Source organism: Thrips palmi, unplaced genomic scaffold, assembly GCF_012932325.1.
Source record: "Thrips palmi isolate BJ-2018 unplaced genomic scaffold, TpBJ-2018v1 HiC_scaffold_3, whole genome shotgun sequence".
In the NCBI taxonomy this organism is placed as follows: domain Eukaryota; kingdom Metazoa; phylum Arthropoda; class Insecta; order Thysanoptera; family Thripidae; genus Thrips; species Thrips palmi.
The window spans coordinates 7,048,010-7,069,652 of NW_023144630.1; the positions used below are offsets into that span (position 1 = coordinate 7,048,010).

The following is a 21,643-nucleotide window of genomic DNA, read 5'->3' on the forward strand; positions in this document are numbered from 1 at the left end:
TCAAAATGTCGCGCCTTGGCCGGTAGGCAACTTGTGCGACATCCCACTTGCCTCTGGATCCGCCCTCCTGCCAAGCAGGCATCTGTTGAAATCGACGGCCGATTCCAACAGTGGACGAGTTCCCTCGCCGGAGCGGAGAGCGCCGGGGAGGTGGGCCCGCCCGTAGAGCGTGCGAGTACGCGGGATTGCCTATCCGTCCGTGATCGGGCGCTTCGTCTGAGGCCTCTGGGCGAACGACGGCAAGTTGAGGAGCTGCACGGTGTGCCACGTGGAGGCGGTCGAAGTCCCGGACGCGTTTCGAGCTCCAAAGTCCCTACATGGGACTCAAATCGAACGTGTGACCCCACCAATGGATTGCTCTCCGAAAGAGGAATGCATTGGTGGGGTCACACGCTCGGTTCGAGTCCCATTTAGCGACTCTGGAGCTCAAAACGCGTCTAGAGTTTTGGCCGCCTCCACCGGTCTTCTGGCCCACTGTGTGCTGGCTGCGGCTGCACGGTGTCTTCTCATCTTTGTTCGTTGCTACCCCATCCCCTCTCCTTCCCCCCCTTCTCAGACAAGACGCCAAACTGTCTCTCTTTTCAGTTGACTGAAGGTGTGTTGGAATAAAGTGAAGGCAACAAGTTTCTGGAATGGTGTTTATACTTCAATCACCTTAGAATCACACATGACATAGGTAAGTTACAAAAATGAAAACTTTGGTACAATGGACTAGGCGTTCACATGAGATGATTAAAATTATCAGCACAAAACAAAATTGCTACATAATATTTGGACAGAAGAAATCATCCCCACACGGGCGCCTCAGAGACAACAAACTACATGCTCTTTCCATGTATCAAAATAAAATAAACAACTTAAAATTAAGATTGCTGCTAATTAAGAGCGAATCTGACAAGAAAAGAAAAACAAGTTGGAAGAGGGCCTAGAGTCGGTGGTTGAGGATCCGCACAGCCTCGCTCATGGTGGGAGTGGACTTCTCGTTGGCCACCAGCATGGCGAAGTCGCCCACTCTGTCCGCGGGGCAGGACGCCGTCCTCTGGAACACATCCCTCAGTTGCTCCGTGGACTTCCGGTCGTACGCTGGCAGCACCGGCGCCACGAGGGCGCGAACCACATGCCGGTGCAGGTGCGGGAAGCGTGCCTGAAAGTAGAGATGCGAATTTTCCAGAAACTTTCACAGGGTCGGAAAAAAAACGGCAAAACACGGAAAGAGCCGAAAAATGGAAAATAACCCGAAAACTAGAAAAAAAACCGGAAAAATAGAAAAAAACATAAATAAAATGAAAAGAAAAATTAGTTTGAAACCTCTGCAGTGGAATATGAACATAAAACCTACTACTTTTAAGTTTCGTTACGCCTTTACTTTCACTCGCAACCCCAGATTCACTACTGCAACCTCAAATTAAAACGTACGAGAAGGAAACATGACAGGGTATAAAAAGTATGGGTGCACTTAAAATCGTCTTCACATAGTGATAAAGATATGCATTTTCCCTGCCTACAGGTGAAGAGTCGGGATTTTTACCTACTTTGAAGGCTGAATCTTTCCAATTTTTCCAAGGCCAAGAAAAAAAAACATTGTTATATTTTCTAATGTTTCCAGAAGCTTTCCCGGCATTTTCATCTCTACCTGAAAGTCCTCCAAGGTGACGCCGCCCAGCGCGCTGTACAGGTTCCGGTACTTGCCGGCGTGCTCCAGGCCTAGCTGCTGGATCTCCAGCGTGAAGTCGTTGCCGAACACGGAGGGCCCCGCCGCCTCGGACACGGGGTGGTTCAGGATGTCCGCGACGTGCACCATCTGCTGCCTGGCGCGCTCCATCGCCTGCGCCGTCACCTCCACGCACGTGGACACCACGCAGCACATGTCCCTCTCCTTCTCCATGGACCACACGCGGCCGGCAACCAACCTCCTGACCGGGCGGACGAGCTGCTCGAGCACAGCCTCCACCGAGGGGAAGGGGTTCTCCGCCAGCAGGCCGGCGTGCTCCAGGTTGAAGAAGGTCGGTAGGCCCGCCTGCAAAGAAGCCGAGTCACAGTGGGCCAGGAGACCGGTGCAGGCGGTCAAAATCCCGGTGGCGCTTTGACCTCCAGAGTCGCTGTTCCGAGCAATACACATGGGCCAGAAGACCGGCGCTGCCGGCGAAAACCCTAGACGCGTTTTGAGCTCTACAGTCGCCAAACAGGACTCGAACCGAACGTGTGACCCCACCAATGGATTGCTCGCTCGCAGAGCAACCCGTTGGTGGGATCGCACGTTCGGTTCGAGTACCATTTAGCGGCTCTGGAGCTCAAAACAAGTCCGGGACTTTGACCGCCTCCACAGATCATCTGGCCCACTTTGCCATAGAGCCATCTGGGAGTTGGTGAACCCACCTGTCCGAAGAACTTGGCCGCCTCCGCGAACAGATTGCGAAACGACGCAAGGCAAATGTTGAATCCATTGTCCTGGGACGACAGGGACAGGGCGTCGGTGAGAACGGCAACCACCTGGTAGTGGCGCCCCTCCACGTTGGCCAGCTCGTGCAGTGCCTTGACGATGCCCTCGCGCTCCGCAGACACGAAGGCGATAGCACTGGAGTAGGTCGCCCAGGGGTCCAAGTCCTCCTGTGACAGCGACGCACAGGTTTCCCTTAGGAGTGGGAACCACGGGCTGTCTACGGCGAAGAGGCTCCTCAGCATGTCCATGGTGCTGAAGAACTGGACCGCCACTTGATAGGTGTGCTTCTCGCGGAGGCGCGCGTAGCAGGCGAGGGCCACCCTGTCCTCCAGGGGCACTGCTGCGTTCACGAGGTCCTCGATGGGCGCGGGCGACAAGGCCTGGAGACACTGTACGAAGGCCCTGCCTTCGGGGCCCGCGGCCTCGGCGCTGACGCCCACCAGGATGGCCTGCCAATGCACCTGGGCACGCTCGCAGAGCGCCAAGAAGGACTGCGCCAACGCCTCGCCGTCGCTGCTGCAAATCTGGAACGCAACAAAAATCTCTTTCAATCAGCCGAAGGTGTGACCCCACCAATGGATTCCCCGTTCGGCGAGCAATCCATTGGTGGGGTCACAAGTTCGGTTCGAGTCCCCAGCGACACTGGGGCTCAAAACACGTCCAGAGTTTTGGCGCACAGTGGGCCAGAAGACCAGTGGAGGCGGCCAAAACTCCACATGCGTTTTGATTTCTAGAGTCACTAAATGAGTCTCGAACCGAGCTTGTGACCCCACCAATGGATTGCTCTCCGAACTAGGAATCCATTGGTGGGGTCACACGTTCGGTTCGAGTCCTTAGCGACTCTGGAGCCGTTCAGTTTCGGCCGCCTGCACCGGTCTTCTGGCCCACTGCGCGTAGCAACAACCTCCCTTCCAGTGTCCGTACCTGGGCGAGCCGCACCACGAGCAGCCTCTCGACGGGCTTGCCGCGCTCGTCGAGGTAGCGCACCGACAGCGACAGGAGGCAGCGCGCCTCGCTCTGCCGCCTGTCCACGAGGAGGGCCATCCCGCCGCCGACCTGGGCCACTCGCAGAATTTCCACGGCCAGAGCCGTCGACAGCGACCTCAGGACCTCCAGCTGGCTCTCCAGCAGCTTGGCCGGCAAGAACGCCACCGTGACTGCCCAGCCGAGAGGGTCCGTCTGGGCCCGATCCCACAGGGTCGACATCAGCGTCATGACCCTGATGTCGCCTACATCACGAAAGTCAAAAACCACAGTACGCCATGAAATACTTTGCTATCGGTGAATTCGGAACACGGTGCTGTTTCGTATGGATATTGGAAAGTTGCTTTGAAAACACTCTGTATGTCAAGTAAAACTTATTTTTGTTAAAGATAAACGGCAACTTGGAGGTTGGGGCCCATGGTACATTTATTCTACATCCCTGAAATTCTGAAGCTCACCCTGACTAGAGCCCTAGAGGACTCTAACCCTGACAAGACGACATTCTTACGCAAGTATAGGCCCAGCCACTTCTACAGGACTTCTATCTTGTACTTGCGTCATAAATGGCGATTAGACGTAGAGAGTAAATTATCCGACTCAACTCTAACTCATGAAAATATATCTGTTTGAAACAAAGCCTATTCATTTTTATAACTTTTCTGACCAATTAAGAATGGCCAAAACCCGCAGCTCAAGACAGAACCTAATACAAACAAATGCACCCAGGCTAAGCAACAGGGGAAGTACCAAAAACCAAGCAAAAAAAACTTACTTATAACTTTATCCACCTTGCTTTCTTTTTCACACGTGTTGTCATTCTCGTCAGTGTTAGAAATTTGGGAGAGCAATTCACACTTCACTTCCACACCAGTGCCATCATCACTTTTTGAGACATTTTCGTCCAGAGGGGGTGAGATTTGTGGCATTGCTTTCTCTAATTTTGTAGGTCGACAACTTAGAGCAGTAATACCAGCTTCACCCAGGACATGAAGACGCCTCATGTCGAATTCATCAGCTGGAACTGCTGGGTGCGATTGAATCCATTCATAAAAGGGGGCAACCAACTCTAAATTACCTTCCTGTAAACGTAAAGGATCACAAAACATAATTTTGTTCAGGCTTAAATAATCCCAAGACATTAGAGGATTTTAGAATGCATAATTATCAGGATGCATCCTATTGCTTGTTTTTACTTCAGTGATAGTAAGGTTGATATGGATAATGGTATTTGAGGTGCTTGATTTACATGTTGCTGGTTGGGAAACTTATATGCAGGGACCCAAAAATTAGTTTCCCCTAATTTTCTTTAAGGCCTACCTTCATGACCAAATCCAAAGCTTTCTGCAGTGAGTCTCTGGCTGCCGTTCTTTTCTCTCTTTCCTCTTTAATCTCCTTTTCCTTTTCTCTTACTTCATTGAGATAGGACTCAAGTTGATCAGAATTTAGTTTCTCATCGGCAAGAACAACAACATAATTGTTACTGCAAAGGGCTTGTAAACTGTGTTCCAAATCACGAACAATGTCATTTTCATGGACCTGTGTGCAAATTTAGAGATGGATGTCAACAGACATGGATAATTTTAAGGTACAAACATGATGATATACCATGTAAAGGGGTATATTAACTCACCTTCCTAAAAGTTATTCCACGAACAAGCTGGCAGAGTTGCGTCCTCAGGTTCTTCCTTCTTGTTCGGGTTTGATCACGTTTAAACTCTGCTGCACGTTTGTTTAAGTCAGTTAAATGTTCACTTATTTCCTCTCGTGTTGGAGCAGGATGTTCCTCAACCCAGATGTTCAGGCTACGACAGTAACTTTGAAGCTGAAGAGCGAGCGGGAAGCAGGGCATATCTGAGCTTGTCTAATCAGAAGGAAAGGGGTATAACAATACAAGGAAAAACGACACAAAAACCAGTATTTTGCCACAAGGCACACCAAAGCACAAGATACAGAAACAGAAAATTCAAATACCTGCATACTAAGAAGTGAATGAAGCTTTGTTTTCAGCTTTTCTAACAAACCTAATCTGTTTTGTTCGAAGTCTTTGGCAAACATGGCTGCTTCTTTCCTAACATAAAGCAACTTCTGGCGAAGCTCCTCTGTTGAAGCAACTTGCAATTTGGAATCCAACCAACTTTTAACAGATATGAATTTCTCTGAATACCTAGTACACCAGTCCTCATCATTTGGGCACTAAGAAAAGAAACAGTGGACAAAGTAACTATGAAAATTGGTGAATGTGAATCATTCAAATAAAATTCAATGTGATGTGGAACGCACGGTAATACTGCTAGATGATTAGATACAGCTAATATGTTCACAATAGAGCAGTAACAATAATTGAAGGAAATACCCAAAGTAGAGGGTGGGTGCGTTCAAATCAGGGCAAATATTTGGAAAAAATCCTTACCTGAGCCATCACATCTTTCAATTTTTGTTCCAGGGCTATTTTGAAGAGTTTCTGGCTCAATTCATTCCAATGTTTCTCATGTGGAGCCAAATGTTTTAATTGGCATTCATAATCTGTTATTTGGGCATTTGGGTGGCGTTCTAGCCATGCAGTCGTTTCCAAACATTTTGACAACATGTTGTTCATATCCTGTTTTAACTTTTCATCATTGAAACCCAATAAGTCATCAGCACTCTGTAAGAAAGAGGCAGACAAGACCAAAAAGAGGTCATTAACACAAACAATGAATTTATCAGAAGAACAAATTCACTTTGATGCCTGCTGGCCATTGTAAGGGAGACAAGCTTTAAACCTTCTTCAAGTGGGCATTTTCAAAGGTTGAACACTCAACTACAATCGGTCTCAAATGAAAGGGCCCAGTGCTTATTGCAGCCATATGGCAATAGACAATGGAAGCAGGTATGGTGGTGGAGGAACAGGAGGTACAGTTTGCAGAATTGATTGTTTGAACATGACAATATTTTCTGCCATTAAAAACATGGAGCTTATCTTCTATCAGATACCAAACTTGGTAGCTACAACCTGTCAACCTGTCAAACTCCCACTCCCACTCCCACTCCCACTCCCTCTCCCTCTCCCTCTCCCTCTCCCCCTCTCTCTCTCTCTCTCTCTCTCTCTCTCTCCAGGTCCAAGGAAAATAGGGGAGGAGAATAGTTACATGGCCATGGGCAAAGTGCCTCAATCCGGGCGGCAATACCCCACCCCACCCACCCTTTCTACCCCCTGGTCCCGCGCCTGCAACAACCCCACAGTCCGCCAGAAGACCGGTGGCGGCGGTCGAAATTCCGGACGGGTTTAGGCTCCAGAGTCACTGAATGGGACTCGAACCAAACGTGTGACCCCACCAATGGATTGCTCCCACCAATGGATTGCTCGCCGAATGAGGAATCCATTGGTGGGATCACACGCTCGTTTGGAGTTCTGTTTAGCAACTCTGGAGCTCAAAACGCGTCTAGAATTTCGGCCGCCTCCACCGGTCATCTGACCCACTGTGAACCCCAGCGGCGTAGCCTACCTCCAATGAAATCTTCAAGGCATCAACACAAGACGCCAGCTTGGCCTTGGCCTGCAACCGCCGCTCCTCCCTGACGGCCTCCACGTCGGCCACGGCTTGCTTCAACCTCGCCGCGCGCTGCTCGAGCTCCTGCAGGGACGCCTCTTCACCATGGGCCAGCAGCCACTCCTGGTCCTCCAACCAGGCGGGGCGCAGTTTGGAGGTCAGATCGAAAGCCGGGTCGTCCTCACACACCTACGAAGGTACAAGAGGTACAGTAAACAGCATAAGCGCAGTGGGCCAGAAGACCGGTGGAGGCGGTCAAAATCCCGGACGCGTTTTGAGCTCGCAGAGTCGCTTAATGGGACACGAACCGAACGTGTGACCCCACCAATGTATTGCTCTCCGAACGAGGAATCCATGCGTGGGGTAACGCGTTCGGTTTGAGTACCACTTAGCGACTCAGGAGCTCAAAAACGCGTCTAGCGTTATAGCCGCCGGCGCCGGTCTTCTGGCCTACTGTGCCTCTGGGCCTGCACAGCAACACACAAGCTTGCACTTGATACGAACCTCTATCCGCAACAGCTCGGCCAGATAGTTTGAAATCGCCTCGCGTAACTCCTTCTTCTGAACCTCGACCGCAGCGAGGTGCCGCGCATTGTCGATCTCAATACGGAGTGAGCTGAGGTACGAGAGGGCGTCATTGGCGCGTTCCTTCGGCATGTTCGGATCCACGGAAATTTGATCCAGAACTTCTTTACAGTGGCCTTTCAGCTTCTGCTCTTCCTCCAGCGACTTGTCATGGATCAGCTGGAATGCAAATTATAGGACTCACATTTAAAAAAAAATCAAAAGCAGTCCTGAGTAATAGAAACAGCACATGAGAGTTTGGATAAGAAACGGCCAAACCAACGCTAAACCGGACTCGAACCGAGCGTGTGACCGCACCAATGGATTCCTCGTTTGGAGAGCAACCCATTAGTAGGGTCGCAAGTTCAGGTCGAGTCCCTCAATTTTGGTTATTTAACGTTCAGTCCTCACAAAGAGAAAAAAAGTAATTTCCTTACCTCTTTTGATAGCTCGTCCCGAATGAAATTCTCCAGACTGTTTTTGGCCTGTGTGCGTTCCAATTCACTTTTATCGCTGTGCAGCTGCCGTTCTATCTTTCTTTGGAGCATATTCAGTCTTGACTTGTCCAGGCAGAACCGTGGGGTAAAGTACATTAAAGCCCCATCCGCGTCATAGCAGTTGAGGGTTCCTGACATGTCAAAGTGAAGCTTGACGGGGCATCCATTCTGGTCATCATATATTGTTATAAGGGCGTCTTTATCATATGGACTAGCCTGCTCGACCTGACAAGAAAACAGATACGAATTCAAATATTTAACATGACCACGAGGATAACACGGCTCGGTTCCGCTCACGAAGCGCCTGCCATCGGACGGGTAGGCAAGCCCGCCGCACAGCCGTGCCCGTTTTTGCCTATCGGCCAGGCGCTCAACCACCTTGAACTTGAGATGCTAGACCACAACTGATCCTTATCTCATGGCAATCGGCTCAAAATTGTGGACGAAAAGGCTCCCAATTTTAGTGCATTCTTCCGAATCTATTTGGGGGCGGTCAAAATTCGAGACGTGATTTGAGCTCCAGAGTCGCTAAATGGGACTCAAACCGAACGTCTGACCCCACCAATAGATTGCTCTCCGAAAGAGGAATCCATTAGTGGGGTCACACGCTCGGTTCGAGTCCTGTTTAGCGACTCTGGAGCTCAAAACGCGTCTACACTGCAAACCTAACTGTCTACTAAGTACACACTTACAAATGCGTGCTTGCAAGTACACACTTACAAACGCATGCTTGGCCAAGTGCACACTTACAAATGCATGCCTGACGCCGTATAACTCCATGCGTCAAGCATGCGTTTGTAAGTGTGTACTTGCAAGCATGCATTTGTAAGTGTGTACTTGGCTAAGCATGCGTTTGTAAGTGTGTACTTGCAAGCACGCATTTGTAAGTGTGTACTTAGTAGACAGTTAGGTTTGTAGTGTAGAGTTTTGGCCGCCTCCACCGGTCTTCTGGCCCAATGTGCCGCGGCCTATGAAACTCACCGAGAAATTGTATCTATGCCGTTGGTACGTCATCCTAGTCAGTGGGCGGCGCTCGATCGTGCTCTTGAGGCCAAGCACCGTCGCGCACGGCCGCGTGTAAGAAGTGTCGCCCATGGTGATCCAGGTGTTGAGTCCCAGGACTTCCCGCTCCAGCCGCACGGTCCCAGCCGCCAGCAGAGCCGCTCCCTGTGCCACCGCCTCGTCCGGGTTCAGGGCCTTGTGCACCTTGTTGGGGAACATCCTGTTGATCTCGTTTCTGAGGACAGGGATGCGAGTGGATCCCCCCACCAGCACCACACTGTCATATTCCTGCACCGCGAGCGCATTCTGCAACGGGGAGCGACAATCAGCAATGCAGCCGCACAGTGGGCCAGAAGACCGGCGCAGGTGGCCAGAACTCTAAACGCGTTTTGAGCTCCAGAGTCGCTGAACAGGACTCGAACCGAACGTGTGACCCCACCAATGGACTGCTCTCCAAACGAGGAATCCATTGGTGGGGTCGGCTTGCGTCCTGTTTAGCGACTCTGGAGCTTAAAACACCTCTAGAGTTTTGGCCGCCTCCACCGGCCTTCTGGCCCACTGTGAGCCGCCTCACTCCAATTTGGCATGCCCTGAAACCGGGCGCCTTTGACGCCTGATCCACTTTTCTTAGAGATCCCTTCGCCATAGCGGGTATGGCGCCCAGTTTCAGGGCACCTTTGTCACCTAGTCTCAGGGCCCACAAGTCATTACTTCAGAAAACAAACAGAATGTCAACATAAACTTATCAAGTAGAAAAATTACCATTCCTGTGACCGCGATGTCGCGTATTGCGTGAATGATCTCGCCGAATAGTCCTTGACACTCTTTCTCGAATTGGGCCCTGGATATAATGTGTTTAAATTCGAGGTCCGGTCCAGGCAGGTAGGTGGACAGCTCCACTTGGGGGATACGAGAGAGTTTCTGTTTCGATTTTTCCCAGCACGACCGCAAAATCTCCGCGGACCGCAGATCCCTTACTTCCTTTCCATGCTCCTGCTTGATGACCTGCAAACAGAAGAAATTGGGCGAAATTACTCCCATAACACTATTTCTGGATCCACGCCTGGTTCTGACTGCGAATTGCTCCGCACAGTGGGCCAGAAGACCGGTGAAGGCGGTCAAAATCCCGCGGACGCATTTGAGCTCCAGGGTCGCTAAATGGGACCCGAATCGAACGTGTGACCCCACCAATGGATTGCTCCCCGAACGAGGAATCCATTGGTGGGGTCACACGTTCGGTTCGAGTCCTGTTTAGCAACAATGGAGCTCAAAACGCGTTATAGAGTTTAGGCCGCGGGCGCCGGTCTTCTGGACCACTGTGCTCCGGCGGCTGCGTACCTGTCTCAGATACATCATCATCTGAGAGTCGATGTCCTCTCCGCCCGGCAGCCGTTTCATAGAGGTGCACACGACCCAAACTGCACCCTCCTTGACCCGGACGACTGACACAGCGCCGCCCCCGCCGCCGACGTCCACGACGACCACATTCTTCTCGTCCTCCCGGTCGCGCGCGTAGGCCAAGGCAGCGGCCGTCGTCTCGTTGACGAGCTGCACCGTGTTCAGCCCCGCCAGTCTTGCTGCAAACACTCATTCACACGTTAGGACCTAGCAAGTCACTTAAAAAGAGTCCCAAGCGACAGTAGAAAAAATTCGAGCCTCTGCAATCTGCCCGGCCCAGGGAGGGAGGATGCTGGGGTAAAATTGATTGAATTATCCCTCCTCCTTAGAGAGACATGCATTGGCTACCATGCGCTTTAGAAAAGTGACACACCTCACTCTCTCAACTCCAACACTCGGTGAAAAAAATCACCAGCTCAGCCAATGCTGGAAGGTTTGATTTCTTTCTCTCTCATCTTTTTTCCTTATTATGGGATTGGCTGGGTCCGAAACCCACGCTGGAAAAGGTGCGGATGGTAGAACTAATGCAGGCCCTCTAGAGTCATTACAAATTAAGTTAGCACAGACAGTCCCTGACTAGAGACAACCTACAGGGAAAATTTACTCTTTTTGTCATTTGGGAAAGATCTAATAATTTGAGATTTTAATCGAATTGAAACTAAATCCTAAGACTCTTCCCCAACTTGGCTCAGGCAGGGTCAATGGTAAAAGTCTACCCTACTTCAACTCACATTATGATGTGCGCAAACAGACAAGCTTCACAGGTGTCAATGCCGCTCAAATTGACTCAAAAACGCTGTCGCTGTTTGACCAACTATAATTTTTTTTCAGGACGAGGTTGCCAGTGATTTCGAGCCATTTCAACCAAATTCTGATGGCGTGCCGGCTGAACAAGTGGACCCAATGTAAAGCGGAGGCTACACTAGAAGAGAAGCTACACTTGAAGTCTGGTAAGTTTACCTGCGTCAATAATGGCTTGTCGCTGAGCAATGTTAAAGTAAGAGGGTACTGCCATTACAGCCCTCCTCACTTCATGGTTGAGCTGGCTTTCTGCAAACTTCCTCAACTCCAATAGTAGGGAGCCCACAACCTGGGGACATGACAAAGACATGAGCACAAGCATTCGTTTGATGCGCAGATTCAAGAGTCTAGACTTTGTTTTTTGTTTTTTAATGACACTACAAGAAACTCAATAAAATCTACCAAACATGGTCTTCAAAAGAAACTATTACTGAACAGCAAAGAGGTCGAGGATTTCTTACAAGAAGAACTCTGAAGACAAATCAGTTATATGTACAAATCTGCTTACTTCCTCGGGGCAGAGTTCAGCGAATCCCAGGCGAATTCTCACAGAATCCCCGACTCCAGGGGCCAATCTGATGGGACCCATAAGTGGCTTGGCTGGGTCAGTCATTACTGATCGGTAGGAGCGACCAATAACTCGCTTGACATCTGAGAACACACGAAACAGGGGTTGGATTAATAAAAATCAGGGGTGGCTCAAGAGGTAGGGGGAAGCTTGTCTCCTTTCCCCTCTGGACCGGAAAATGTGGAACCAAAAATGACGTCAAGGTGATTTTTTTTTAAAGAAACCTATTTTGAACTATTTTGTAACTACTGTACTCTGTTTCCAACTGATCTCTAGCTACACTATCCCATTCTTTTTTTCTCCCCCTCTTCACTTAATGCCGAGGGAAAAAATCAGAAGAAATCTATTTCGAACAATGTGAATGCCCCCCCCCCCCCGCCTTTTTCTCTCTGCCCATTCAATAGATGCCAAGGTGTCTGCAGTATGCAGCCCCCACAGGGCTGTGTACTTTTCTTGCCCTGTACTTTTCTTCCCCAACTTACCCCTAAGTACCGAGTACTGTCTTCGGCTTTTCTTAGAAATAGGAACCATGTCCCGACTCTCGGTGAACAGTGGGCCAGAAGACCGGTGGAGCGGCCAAAATTCGAGACACGTTTTGAGGTCCTGAGTCGCTAAACGGGACTGGAACCGAACGTGTGACCCCACCAATGGATTCCTCGTTCGGAGAGCAATCCATTGGTGGGGTCACACGTTCGGTTCGAGTCCCATTTAGCGACTCCGGAGCTCAAAACACGTCTAGAATTTTGGCCGCTCTACCGGTCTTCTGGCCCACTGTGCGGTGGCACAGTACTCACTTCGCAAGGTCTTGTCGGGGTCCGTCACCGCAAGGCGCAGTGCCGCCTCGCCCGTCTGCCGCTCCTCACACGCCCTCCTGGTCGAAAGGCCGCGGGTCTGCGGGCCGTCGGGCACCAGCACGTGGACGCAGGACGGCGTGGTCCTGGCCCCGATGTCGTTGGACAGGATCTCCACGTCGTCGTCCACCAGGGCGGCCACCACCATGTTGGTGGTGCCGAAGTCGATGCCGATCACGGTGCCGCTGCCACTGGCCTCCCGGCGCTCCTCGGCGGCCTGAGCCTGGGCCTGGGCCGGAGCCCGAGGCGGCGGCGGAGGCGGCCCGAGGCTGACACTCAGGGCTGCAAGAACCAGGGCGGGTGTCAGTGGGCCAGAGGACCGGCGCCGGCGGCCAAAACTCTGGACGCGTTTTGAGCTCCAGAGTCACTAAACGGGACTCAAAGCGAGCGTGTGACCCCACCAATGGATTCCTCGTGCGGAGAGCAATTCATTGGTGGGGTCACACGTTCGGTTCGAGTCCCATGTGGCGACTCTGGAGCTCAAAACGCGTCTGCGATTTTGACAGCCTTCACCGGTCTTCTGGCCCACTGTGCGGTTAGACAAGCATGATGTGTGAATTTGAAGGTTGAAACTGGGCAAAATCTTGCCAGGTGCTCACTCTAGTTGAGAGTTGCATGGGCAAAGCCTTACAAGGTTTCTAGATTTTTATTTATTTATTTTTTTAAACATCTTTTTAAATCAAGGAATTAATTATTTTAGTTTGGCAATAGAAGTTTAAAAAGTAGTTCATAGAATAGGAGATTAAGTTTTCAACAAATGAGGACATGACTCGTATAAGTAAGTTCGCTCCTGGTGCACTTCAGGTCCAGGCAGGGAAGGACCTTCAAGTCCCTGAATAAAACTCAAAAGGTCTACGTATCACATGTGTGGTGCTGTGAACTGCTTAGAAGCTATGACTCATGTAATCCTTTCATTGTAAAAATTTTACTAGTCAAAAATAATAATAACTAATGATTATGTCGTGTTGTTTTACGGCCTAACCTGATGAAAACTGTTCCAATTTAAAATCTTGAATCATAGTATGACATTTATTTTCAAAATTAATCAATGTACTGCATGTAATTTGACCACGTCCCAGAAGATCGGTCACATAATTTTTTGTGCAAATCCTGAAGGACCCACTGAGAAAACGATGACCAAGTTATTTCAATAGGTGAGCGATACATTGAGCATTGACGGCAGAATAGTGCCCTTTCATGTCAACGCAAATTCATTTGAAACTGAGTCTGATAACGCAGATACAGCAAAATCCATGCATAGAAGTTCGATACAGCATGGAGGTGATCATAAGAACTTGCCGCCCAAAAAACAAAGCTTCCCATTGCAGCACACATCTCCCCTGGTGCCTGTGAGGTTGCCAGGTAGGCAGCCCCCTACAGACCTACAGGCACTGAGTAAATAACATATGACAACAACGAGGAAAATTGCAGGACAAGAGTATGGTAAAGTGAAGGGCAGTTTCAGTGTTCCGCCAAAAGTCCTGACACGACACTTGGGATCAACCCCACCCCCACCTCCACCCTTCCACCCTTTATTCCAAATCAGCGTCAGATAAAAGTCGTGCACCACGGTCATAGACCCAAAAGCAAAGCAGCCTTCGATCACTGAACGAACTCACAGCTGACTGATTCCAGGAGACGGTTTCGTCGCTCTGTCTCTCTCGCACCCTATGAGTGCGACGGAGACGGAGTGACGAAAACGTCCCACAGACTGTCTCTCGATGCACTCACCTGGGTATGACATTTCAGTCGCTGCGGCGCCCGGCTGCCACCTGTGGCCTGCACTTGCACTTCCCACGACTTTCGCTTCGCACTTCGTCACTCCGCGACTTGGATCTCGCACGGGGAGTACCTCGACGATCGCTGGTTCCAACAACACTGCCGAGCCGAGCCGAGCCGGAGCCGAGCCGAAGCCGAGCCGCCCAGCCGAGCTGGGCCGAGTCGAGCCGAGCCGAGCCGAGCCGAGTCGAGAGCCACCCGAAGCCGCGCCGAGACGAGACGAGTCAAGCCGAAGCCACCCGGTCCGGCGAAACAACAAACAACAATCTACAGGTTGGCACGGACAGGCACTGGCAGGCTACGACACGCAGGATTCTAAGCGACGCTGAAAATTTGTAAGTTTTGGTCTACAACCCCGTCGTCCTCCTTCATTTGCGCCTTCTGCCCCTTCCTCTCTGCTGCCCCAGCTGGTTTGTTGTTGCGGCGGCAGTGATAGTGTAGTGGCCGCTGCCGCCGCGAGGGTGAGGGAGGAGCGCAGGAAGGGAGGGGGCGGAAGACGAGAAGGAAGGAAAGAGAAAGAAAACACTCAGCAGTCGTTTGGTGAATCCGCAGTGGAAAGCAGTGTGTGCGTCGTGCGTCTGTCGAGCTGCGCGCGCTCTCCTGTCTATCAAGTCGATCGCCCCGCCCCCTCGTCCTCGTCGAGACGGTGAGTTGAACCCCGTAAGTTGCGCAGTTACGCCCTTGTAGCGAGTCGGGGACCGTCCATCAACGACCCTTGGGCTTGGCGGGGTCGGGAGAGTGAGGGCGAGGGTCAGGGTAGAGTCCAGGCAGAGCCCTACACGACGAGTGGGGGGTGTCCGTTGCAGGGGCTGTCCAGAAGTTACGTCACGGTGTTCAGCGAGTCCGCAGCACTAGGACATGACGCTTGCTCGTCCCTTTGTTCCAATCGCTGTGTCAAGGCACTCACTTTTCGCCCAGTTTCAGGGGCCATGTGCGAGTTTTTTTGGGGCCATTGGGGGGCGGGGTCAACTGCCCCTTCCTCCCCCGGCCCCGCGGCCCCGGCCCCACTCCCAACTGGCGGCCGCTACCCTGGGTCTGCGCCTGGCTGTTTCTCAGTTTGTTTCAAGACTGCGTCTAACGGTCACGTTATTGTCTCGCCCTCGCCCATCGGATCGGGGCCAGAATGTTCGATCATTGACCATTGCGTCCGTGGCAAATTTTCAGGCGGCCAAAATTCTATACGCGTTTTAAGCTAGCTCCAGAGTCGCTTAATGGGACTTGAACCAAACGTGTGACCCCACCAATGGATTCCTCGTTCGGAGAGCAATCCATTGGTAGGGTCACACGTTCGGTTCGAGTCCTGTTTAGCGACTCTGAAGCTCAAAACGCTTCTAGAGTTTTGGCCGCCTCCCACCGGTGTTCTGGCCCAAGGCACGTATCCAGAGACGCATGTCGCAAAAGTTACCTACCTACAGGGGGCAAAGTGCAACATTTTGCCTGCCTTCCAGGCGGCCTTCGCCGCCGCGTGCCGCGCCTGCACGGTGTAGGGGTTTCGAAAGCTCACCCAGTCGTCTGAAATGTTGCTCGTGAACTTGGCGTCGTCTGTTCCAGGTCCAGGAGAGATGGCGGAAGAAGGAGAGGCACCCTTGGCATTGGGAATCGACCTCGGCACCACCTACTCGGTGGTGGGCGTGTACCGCGGACGCAAGGCGGAGATAATCTCGGACTTCGAGACGGGGAAGCGAACGACGCCCAGCTGCGTGTCCTTCACCGACGTGGATTGCACCGTGGGGCAGGCGGCCAAGGACGTGGCCTCCATGAATACGCTTTATGGTAAGTTCAAGTTTAATTTAGGGGTTGCACAGTGGGTCAGAAGACCAGTGGAGGCGGCCAAAACTCTAGACGCGTTTTGAGCTGCAGAGTCGCTGAATGGGACTCAAACCGAACGTGTGACCCATGGATTGCTCTCTGAACGAGGAATCCATTGGTGGGGTCACACGTTCGGTTCGAGTCCTGTGTAGCGACAGCTTTAGAGCTCAAAACGCGTCTAATTTTTGGCCGGCTCCACTCCACGAGTCTTCTGGCTCAGCGCGTCCTGTTGAGCCCTCACCCTATCTCTCGCCCTCCCTCGCCTCCCCCTGTCTCCCCTCCCTCTGCTGTCTCCCCCCCCCCCTCCCTAGTTGGCCCTGTTTTCAAGGTGGGCGCACTTGGGCCACTCTCGACCACTCCTTGAATTTCAGTCAGAACCCATAAACCCACCTGCTAAATTTATTCGAATTTTTGGGAAGTTAAAGTCAGATATTGATCGAAATTTGGCCGCATTTTATCGAACATGATCTAAACATTCATTCAAAATTCATCCTTACTTTCAAACTTGTACCGACATTCAAGTTTGTGGTTCTAGACAAGTTTTTAGACGATTTTTCGAACTGTTTTAGATTCGAAGCGGCTCATCGGCAGACGCTACGAAGAGGTCGACGAAGAGCGCGATTTTATAACTGGTCGTTCACTGTCCGCAACGACGGCGGGATGCCCAAGTACGAGATCGAGAAGAATGGGCTTCCAGTGTCAGTGGCGCCAGAAGTGGTAATGCTCCTTTTTTTGCACGCTTTAAGTTAGTCTTACACGGGCAGCTATTTTTTTGTTAGTGCGAAAATATTCTTGAAAATTTGTTGTCACTTGAAACATTTGTGAATGACATTTTATTTTCACCACATGAAAACTATGGCAAATGTGCGTGACAACAGCAGAAATGTGGTTTTGAAATTTTCACCCAAATTTGTCGGGTTTTACGCGGAATGCAAACTGCGATTTGACAGTGTGTCCGGCCACTGGGTCTGCTGCAGGTCAGTGGCAAAGTCCTGGAGACTATGAAGGCGACGGCGGAGACGGTCGTGGAGGAGACGGTGACCAAGGCCGTCATCACCGTCCCCGCGTACTTCAGCGAGACGCAACGCCAGGCCACCAAGAGGGCTGGTGAGTTGAGCGCACGGCGGCAGTGCCCTGCACAGTGGGTCAGAAGACTGGTGGAGGCGGACAAAACTCTAGACGCGTTTTGAGCTGCAAAGTCACTAAATGGGACTCGAACCGAACGTCTGACCCCACCAATGGATTGCTCTCCGAACGAGGAATCCATTGGTGGGGTCACACGATCGGTTCGAGTCCTGTTTAGCAACTCTGGAGCTCAAAACGCGTCTAGAATTTTGGCCGCCTCCACCGGTCTTCTGGCCCACTGTGTGCCACTGGTTTTCGGGGTTTGCGTAACGGTTTCGTTATTGTCTTTTACCTATTGCAGGTGAGCTGGCCGGGCTCGAAGTAATAGACCTGCTGACGGAGCCTGCCGCTGCTGCGATTGCCTACGGCTACGGCAAGGACAAGGAGGCCGTCATCCTCATCTTCGACCTGGGCGGCGGCACCTTTGACTTGGCCGTCGTACGTATGGCCAAAAACAACCAGATCCAAATTTTGGCGTACGGCGGGGATACGCATCTCGGTGGCCAAGACTTTGACAATGCCCTGCTGGATTTTGTCATGAACGTGAGTACCTCACCGTCTCGCACCTCAGCACTTGCTGTGTGCAGCGAAGTCGGTGCATAAGACCATCCCCCTCCCCTCGCAAGGGTGGATCAAGGAACGGGATAAGAGGGGGGGGGGGGGGGCACAAGTTGCTTACCTGAAGCCCCAACGTAACTGTGGGTGGAGGCGGCCGGAATTCAACACGCGTTTCGAGCTCCAGAGTCGCTAAACGGGACCCGAACCGAACGTGTGACCCCACCAATGGATTGCTCCCCGAACGAAGAATCCATTGGTGGAGTCACACACTCGGTTCAAGTCCTGTAGCGACTACTGGAGCTCAAAACGCGTCTCGAATTTTGGCCATATCCGCCGGTCTTACCCACTGTGGCCCGCCCACCGCCTTCTCTTGCCATCCGCGCCTGTCCCCCTCCCTTGTGCCCTGTCCAAAGCACCCCAATGACTGCTCTTCGTTTGTTCCCAGGACATCAAGACCACTATGAGAATAAACATGAGAGACGAACCGGAGAGCATGCACGACCTGCGGCAAGCGTGTGAGCTCGCCAAGAGGAAGCTGAGCACCCAGCACCAAACGGACATCGTCTTCTTCCTCAACCGGATCGGCAAGGGCTACAAGAAGACGATTTCTCGATCCAAATTTGAAGAGCTCTGCATGCCACAGTTCAGGAGGGCCATCGGCATGCTTCCGGGAGTCCTGCAGCAAGCGAGGGTAAGAGGCTTTCGCGCGACAAATTTGTGGTTCTTTTGGACGGCCTTCCCTATCGCTTTGACCTGAACGCCCCCTTCTCACTCTTCCTTATTACCATCTCCACCTTCCTACGCCCTTTCTACTTCCCCTTTTCACTTTCCTCTTCCACTCTCTCCTTCCACTCCCCCTTTCCACTCTCCCCTTCCACTTTCCCTTTCCACTCGCCCTTTCTCATCTCACCCTCCACTCTCCATTTCCAATCTCCCTTTCCACCCCCCACCCCACCCCCCTTTTCGACCCTCTAACCACTCTCCCTTTCCACTCGCCCTTGCCACTTTCCCTTTCCATCATCCCTTTCCACTCTCGTTTTCCGCTCTTCCACTCTTGCTCTTCTCCACTCTTCCGACCCCCTTCACTCGCCTCTCCCGAAAAGTCAAGTTCACTTCGACCCACTCCCCCTTCTGGCGCTCTCCCTCACCGCGATCTTATTGCTTCTTTCGCGCCGCAGCTCACGAAGGCGGACATCGACGAGGTGGTGCTGGTGGGCGGCTCGACGCGCATCCTCAAGGTGCAGGCGCTCGTCCGGGATTTCTTCGGCAAGGACGCCGTCAAGTCCCTGAACCCGGACGAGGCGGTGGCGCAGGGCGCGGCCATCTGGGCAGCCAAGCTGGCGGGCCAGAAGGGCGCCAGGGACGTGGTGCTCAAGGACGTGGCATCGCTGTCGCTGGGCGTAGCCGACCCCAGCGGCATCATGGCCGTCATCATCCCCAGGGGCATGGCGCTGCCCGCCAGCGTCACCAAGACTTTTACCACCACCCGCGACAACCAGGAGGAAGCCGAGTTCAAGGTCAGTCACCGGTCACCCTACCAATTTTCTCGGCCATTTTTCGTGGCTATACTTGACTGAGGGACAGGGGGCGGGGAAGGACAGGGCACAGTGGGCCAGAAGACCGGGGGAGTCCGCTAAAACTCTAGACGCGTTTTGAGCTCCAGAGTCGCTAATCAGAACTCGCACCGAGCGTGTGGCCCACCAATGGATTCCTCGTTCGGAGAGCAATCCATTGGTGGGGTCACACGTTCGGTTCGAGTCCCATTCAGCGACTCTGGAGCTCAAAATGCGTCCAGGATTTTGACTGCCTCTAGTCTTCTGGTCCACTGCGCATCGTCTGCCTTGCGACGAAAAATAAAAAAAATCCTACTGTACTTGTTATTATTATTACGTATTGTTGTTTTTTTTTTTTGTTGTTCTAGGTCTGTCAGGGAGTGAGGGCGAACTGGCAGGACAACCACCTCCTGGGCCACCTCACGCTGACCATCCCCGCGCGCCGCCAGGGCACGGTGGACATAGACGCCACCTTCCTCCTGGACGCGAGCGGCCTGCTCAAGGTGACGGCCTGCGAGAGGCTGTCCGGCGTGACGGCCAGGGCCGAGTTTCAGTCCGAGGGCCGCCTCACCGACCGGGAGCTGCAGGAGATCCTCAGGCAGGGGGAGTTGTTCAAGAAGCAGGACGACGACACCCGTGCCAACGCCTGGAGGGAGCGGTTTCGAGTGTAGCAAGCACCCTGTCTGTTTCTCATTTCATTTTAAAAACCTTCGATTATTTTTTGGTTGATTTTATTCTGAGTACAATGTTTGTATTATGTGATTTTAGTTTGTTGGCCTGAGTAGCCGTTGTAAAGTGTATACGTGCATAGTGTACGTGAGAATGAGTTACCTGTAAAAAAATTTTGTCGACTGGACTGATTGTTCATTAAATTTTCACAAGTGGAACCATTGGTTTCTTCTTAACTCTCCCAAGATAAGCATGCAGAAAAGTCCCTCGTTCACATACGAACTATGCTCAGAGGACATCAATTTAGACAAACGTCTTTTTAATTAGGGTCAACCCAGAATACTAAGATTGCACCCCATTTTCACAAACCTACACGCCGCCGCCGCACTGTGGGTCAGAAGACCGGCGCCGGCGGCCAAAATTCTAGACGCATCTTTGAGCTCCAGAGTCGCTAAATGGGACTCGAACCGAACGTGTGACCCCACCAATGGATTCGTCGTTCGGAGAGCAATCCATTGGTGGGGTCACACGCTCGGCTCGAGGCCAACTTGGCGACTCTGCAGCTCAAAATGCGTCTAGAATTTTGGCCGCCTCCACCGGTCTTCTGGCCCACTGTGGAGTCGTGCACGGCGACGTCATGGAGGTCACATAAGCCCCCGTTGTTGTCTGGTGCTCCTGCGCGAAGCGCCCTGGCGCCAGTAACAGTGCTCTGTCTCTCTCGTACCCTTGCGGGGCGCCCCTTCAGAGCGAGAGGAAAGCAGTGATGAAAGCACTGCAGAGCATTTCGCTGCGATGAGTCACCGCGTCACCGCACTGCCAACGGGCGGCAACGTTATCGTTTTTATCGTGGCGGCCCGGAAGTCCTTGGAAGACGACTCCGCGGTGCGAAACGGTGCACAGTGGGCCAGAAGACCGGTGGAGGCGGACAAGACTCTAGACGCGTTTTGAGCTCCAGAGTCGCTAAACAGGCCTCGAAACGAACGTGTGACCCCACCAATGGATTCCTCGTTCGGAGAGCAGTCCATTGGTGGGGTCACACGTTCGGTTCGAGTCCCATTTAGCGACTCTGGAGCTCAAAACGCGTCTTGAGTTTTGTCCTCCTCCACCGGCCTCTGGCCCACTGTGCGGTGCTACTGGCCCTGCACGCCCTCCACACTGGAATTCGCTCTGTCTCTGTCGCTCTCAAAGGGCGTTTCCGCTGGGGTGCGAGGGAGACAGAGCGACGAAAGAACGGTGCGGAAGCAGCCTGCCGTGGCGGCCCGACTTATATTTTGGCTGAATGGCCACCGCGTCGCCCGCGCTTGTTTTGGCTTTGGGGTTCGGTTTGACGACCACAGTTTCAAGGCCGGCGTTCCTGTTCAAGTTCAAGAAAATACACTACAGTGTGAAAATAAAGCTTCCTCACAAAACGGCTGGCTGCTGCTTGCTACCGGATTCTGGTCTGCTGCTGCACGTGCAGCGGGGCCCTGCTTCCTGATTCCGAGGAGTCGTTTCATCGCCTCTGTCTCTCTCACC

The 21,643-nt window shown here is 52.2% G+C and overlaps 1 protein-coding gene and 1 pseudogene across 1 annotated transcript; one reads left to right on the top strand and one right to left on the bottom strand.

Annotated features, from left to right (window-relative positions):
* Positions 1 to 621: 621 nt before the first annotated feature.
* LOC117647926 lies at positions 622 to 14,524 on the bottom strand. Its single transcript, XM_034389912.1, has 19 exons — positions 14,367 to 14,524; positions 12,579 to 12,917; positions 11,725 to 11,867; positions 11,376 to 11,505; positions 10,356 to 10,594; positions 9,780 to 10,022; positions 8,997 to 9,323; positions 7,956 to 8,240; positions 7,459 to 7,698; positions 6,910 to 7,143; positions 5,835 to 6,068; positions 5,396 to 5,617; positions 5,055 to 5,285; positions 4,742 to 4,960; positions 4,197 to 4,503; positions 3,365 to 3,669; positions 2,377 to 2,964; positions 1,634 to 2,017; positions 622 to 1,144 (listed from the first exon to the last, which is right to left on the bottom strand). The coding sequence occupies exons 1-19, from the start codon at positions 14,377 to 14,379 to the stop codon at positions 926 to 928; spliced, it is 4,902 nt and encodes a 1,633-aa protein (XP_034245803.1). The 5' UTR covers positions 14,380 to 14,524; the 3' UTR covers positions 622 to 925.
* Positions 14,525 to 14,866: 342 nt separating this feature from the next.
* LOC117647929 lies at positions 14,867 to 20,346 on the top strand (annotated as a pseudogene).
* Positions 20,347 to 21,643: the final 1,297 nt, after the last annotated feature.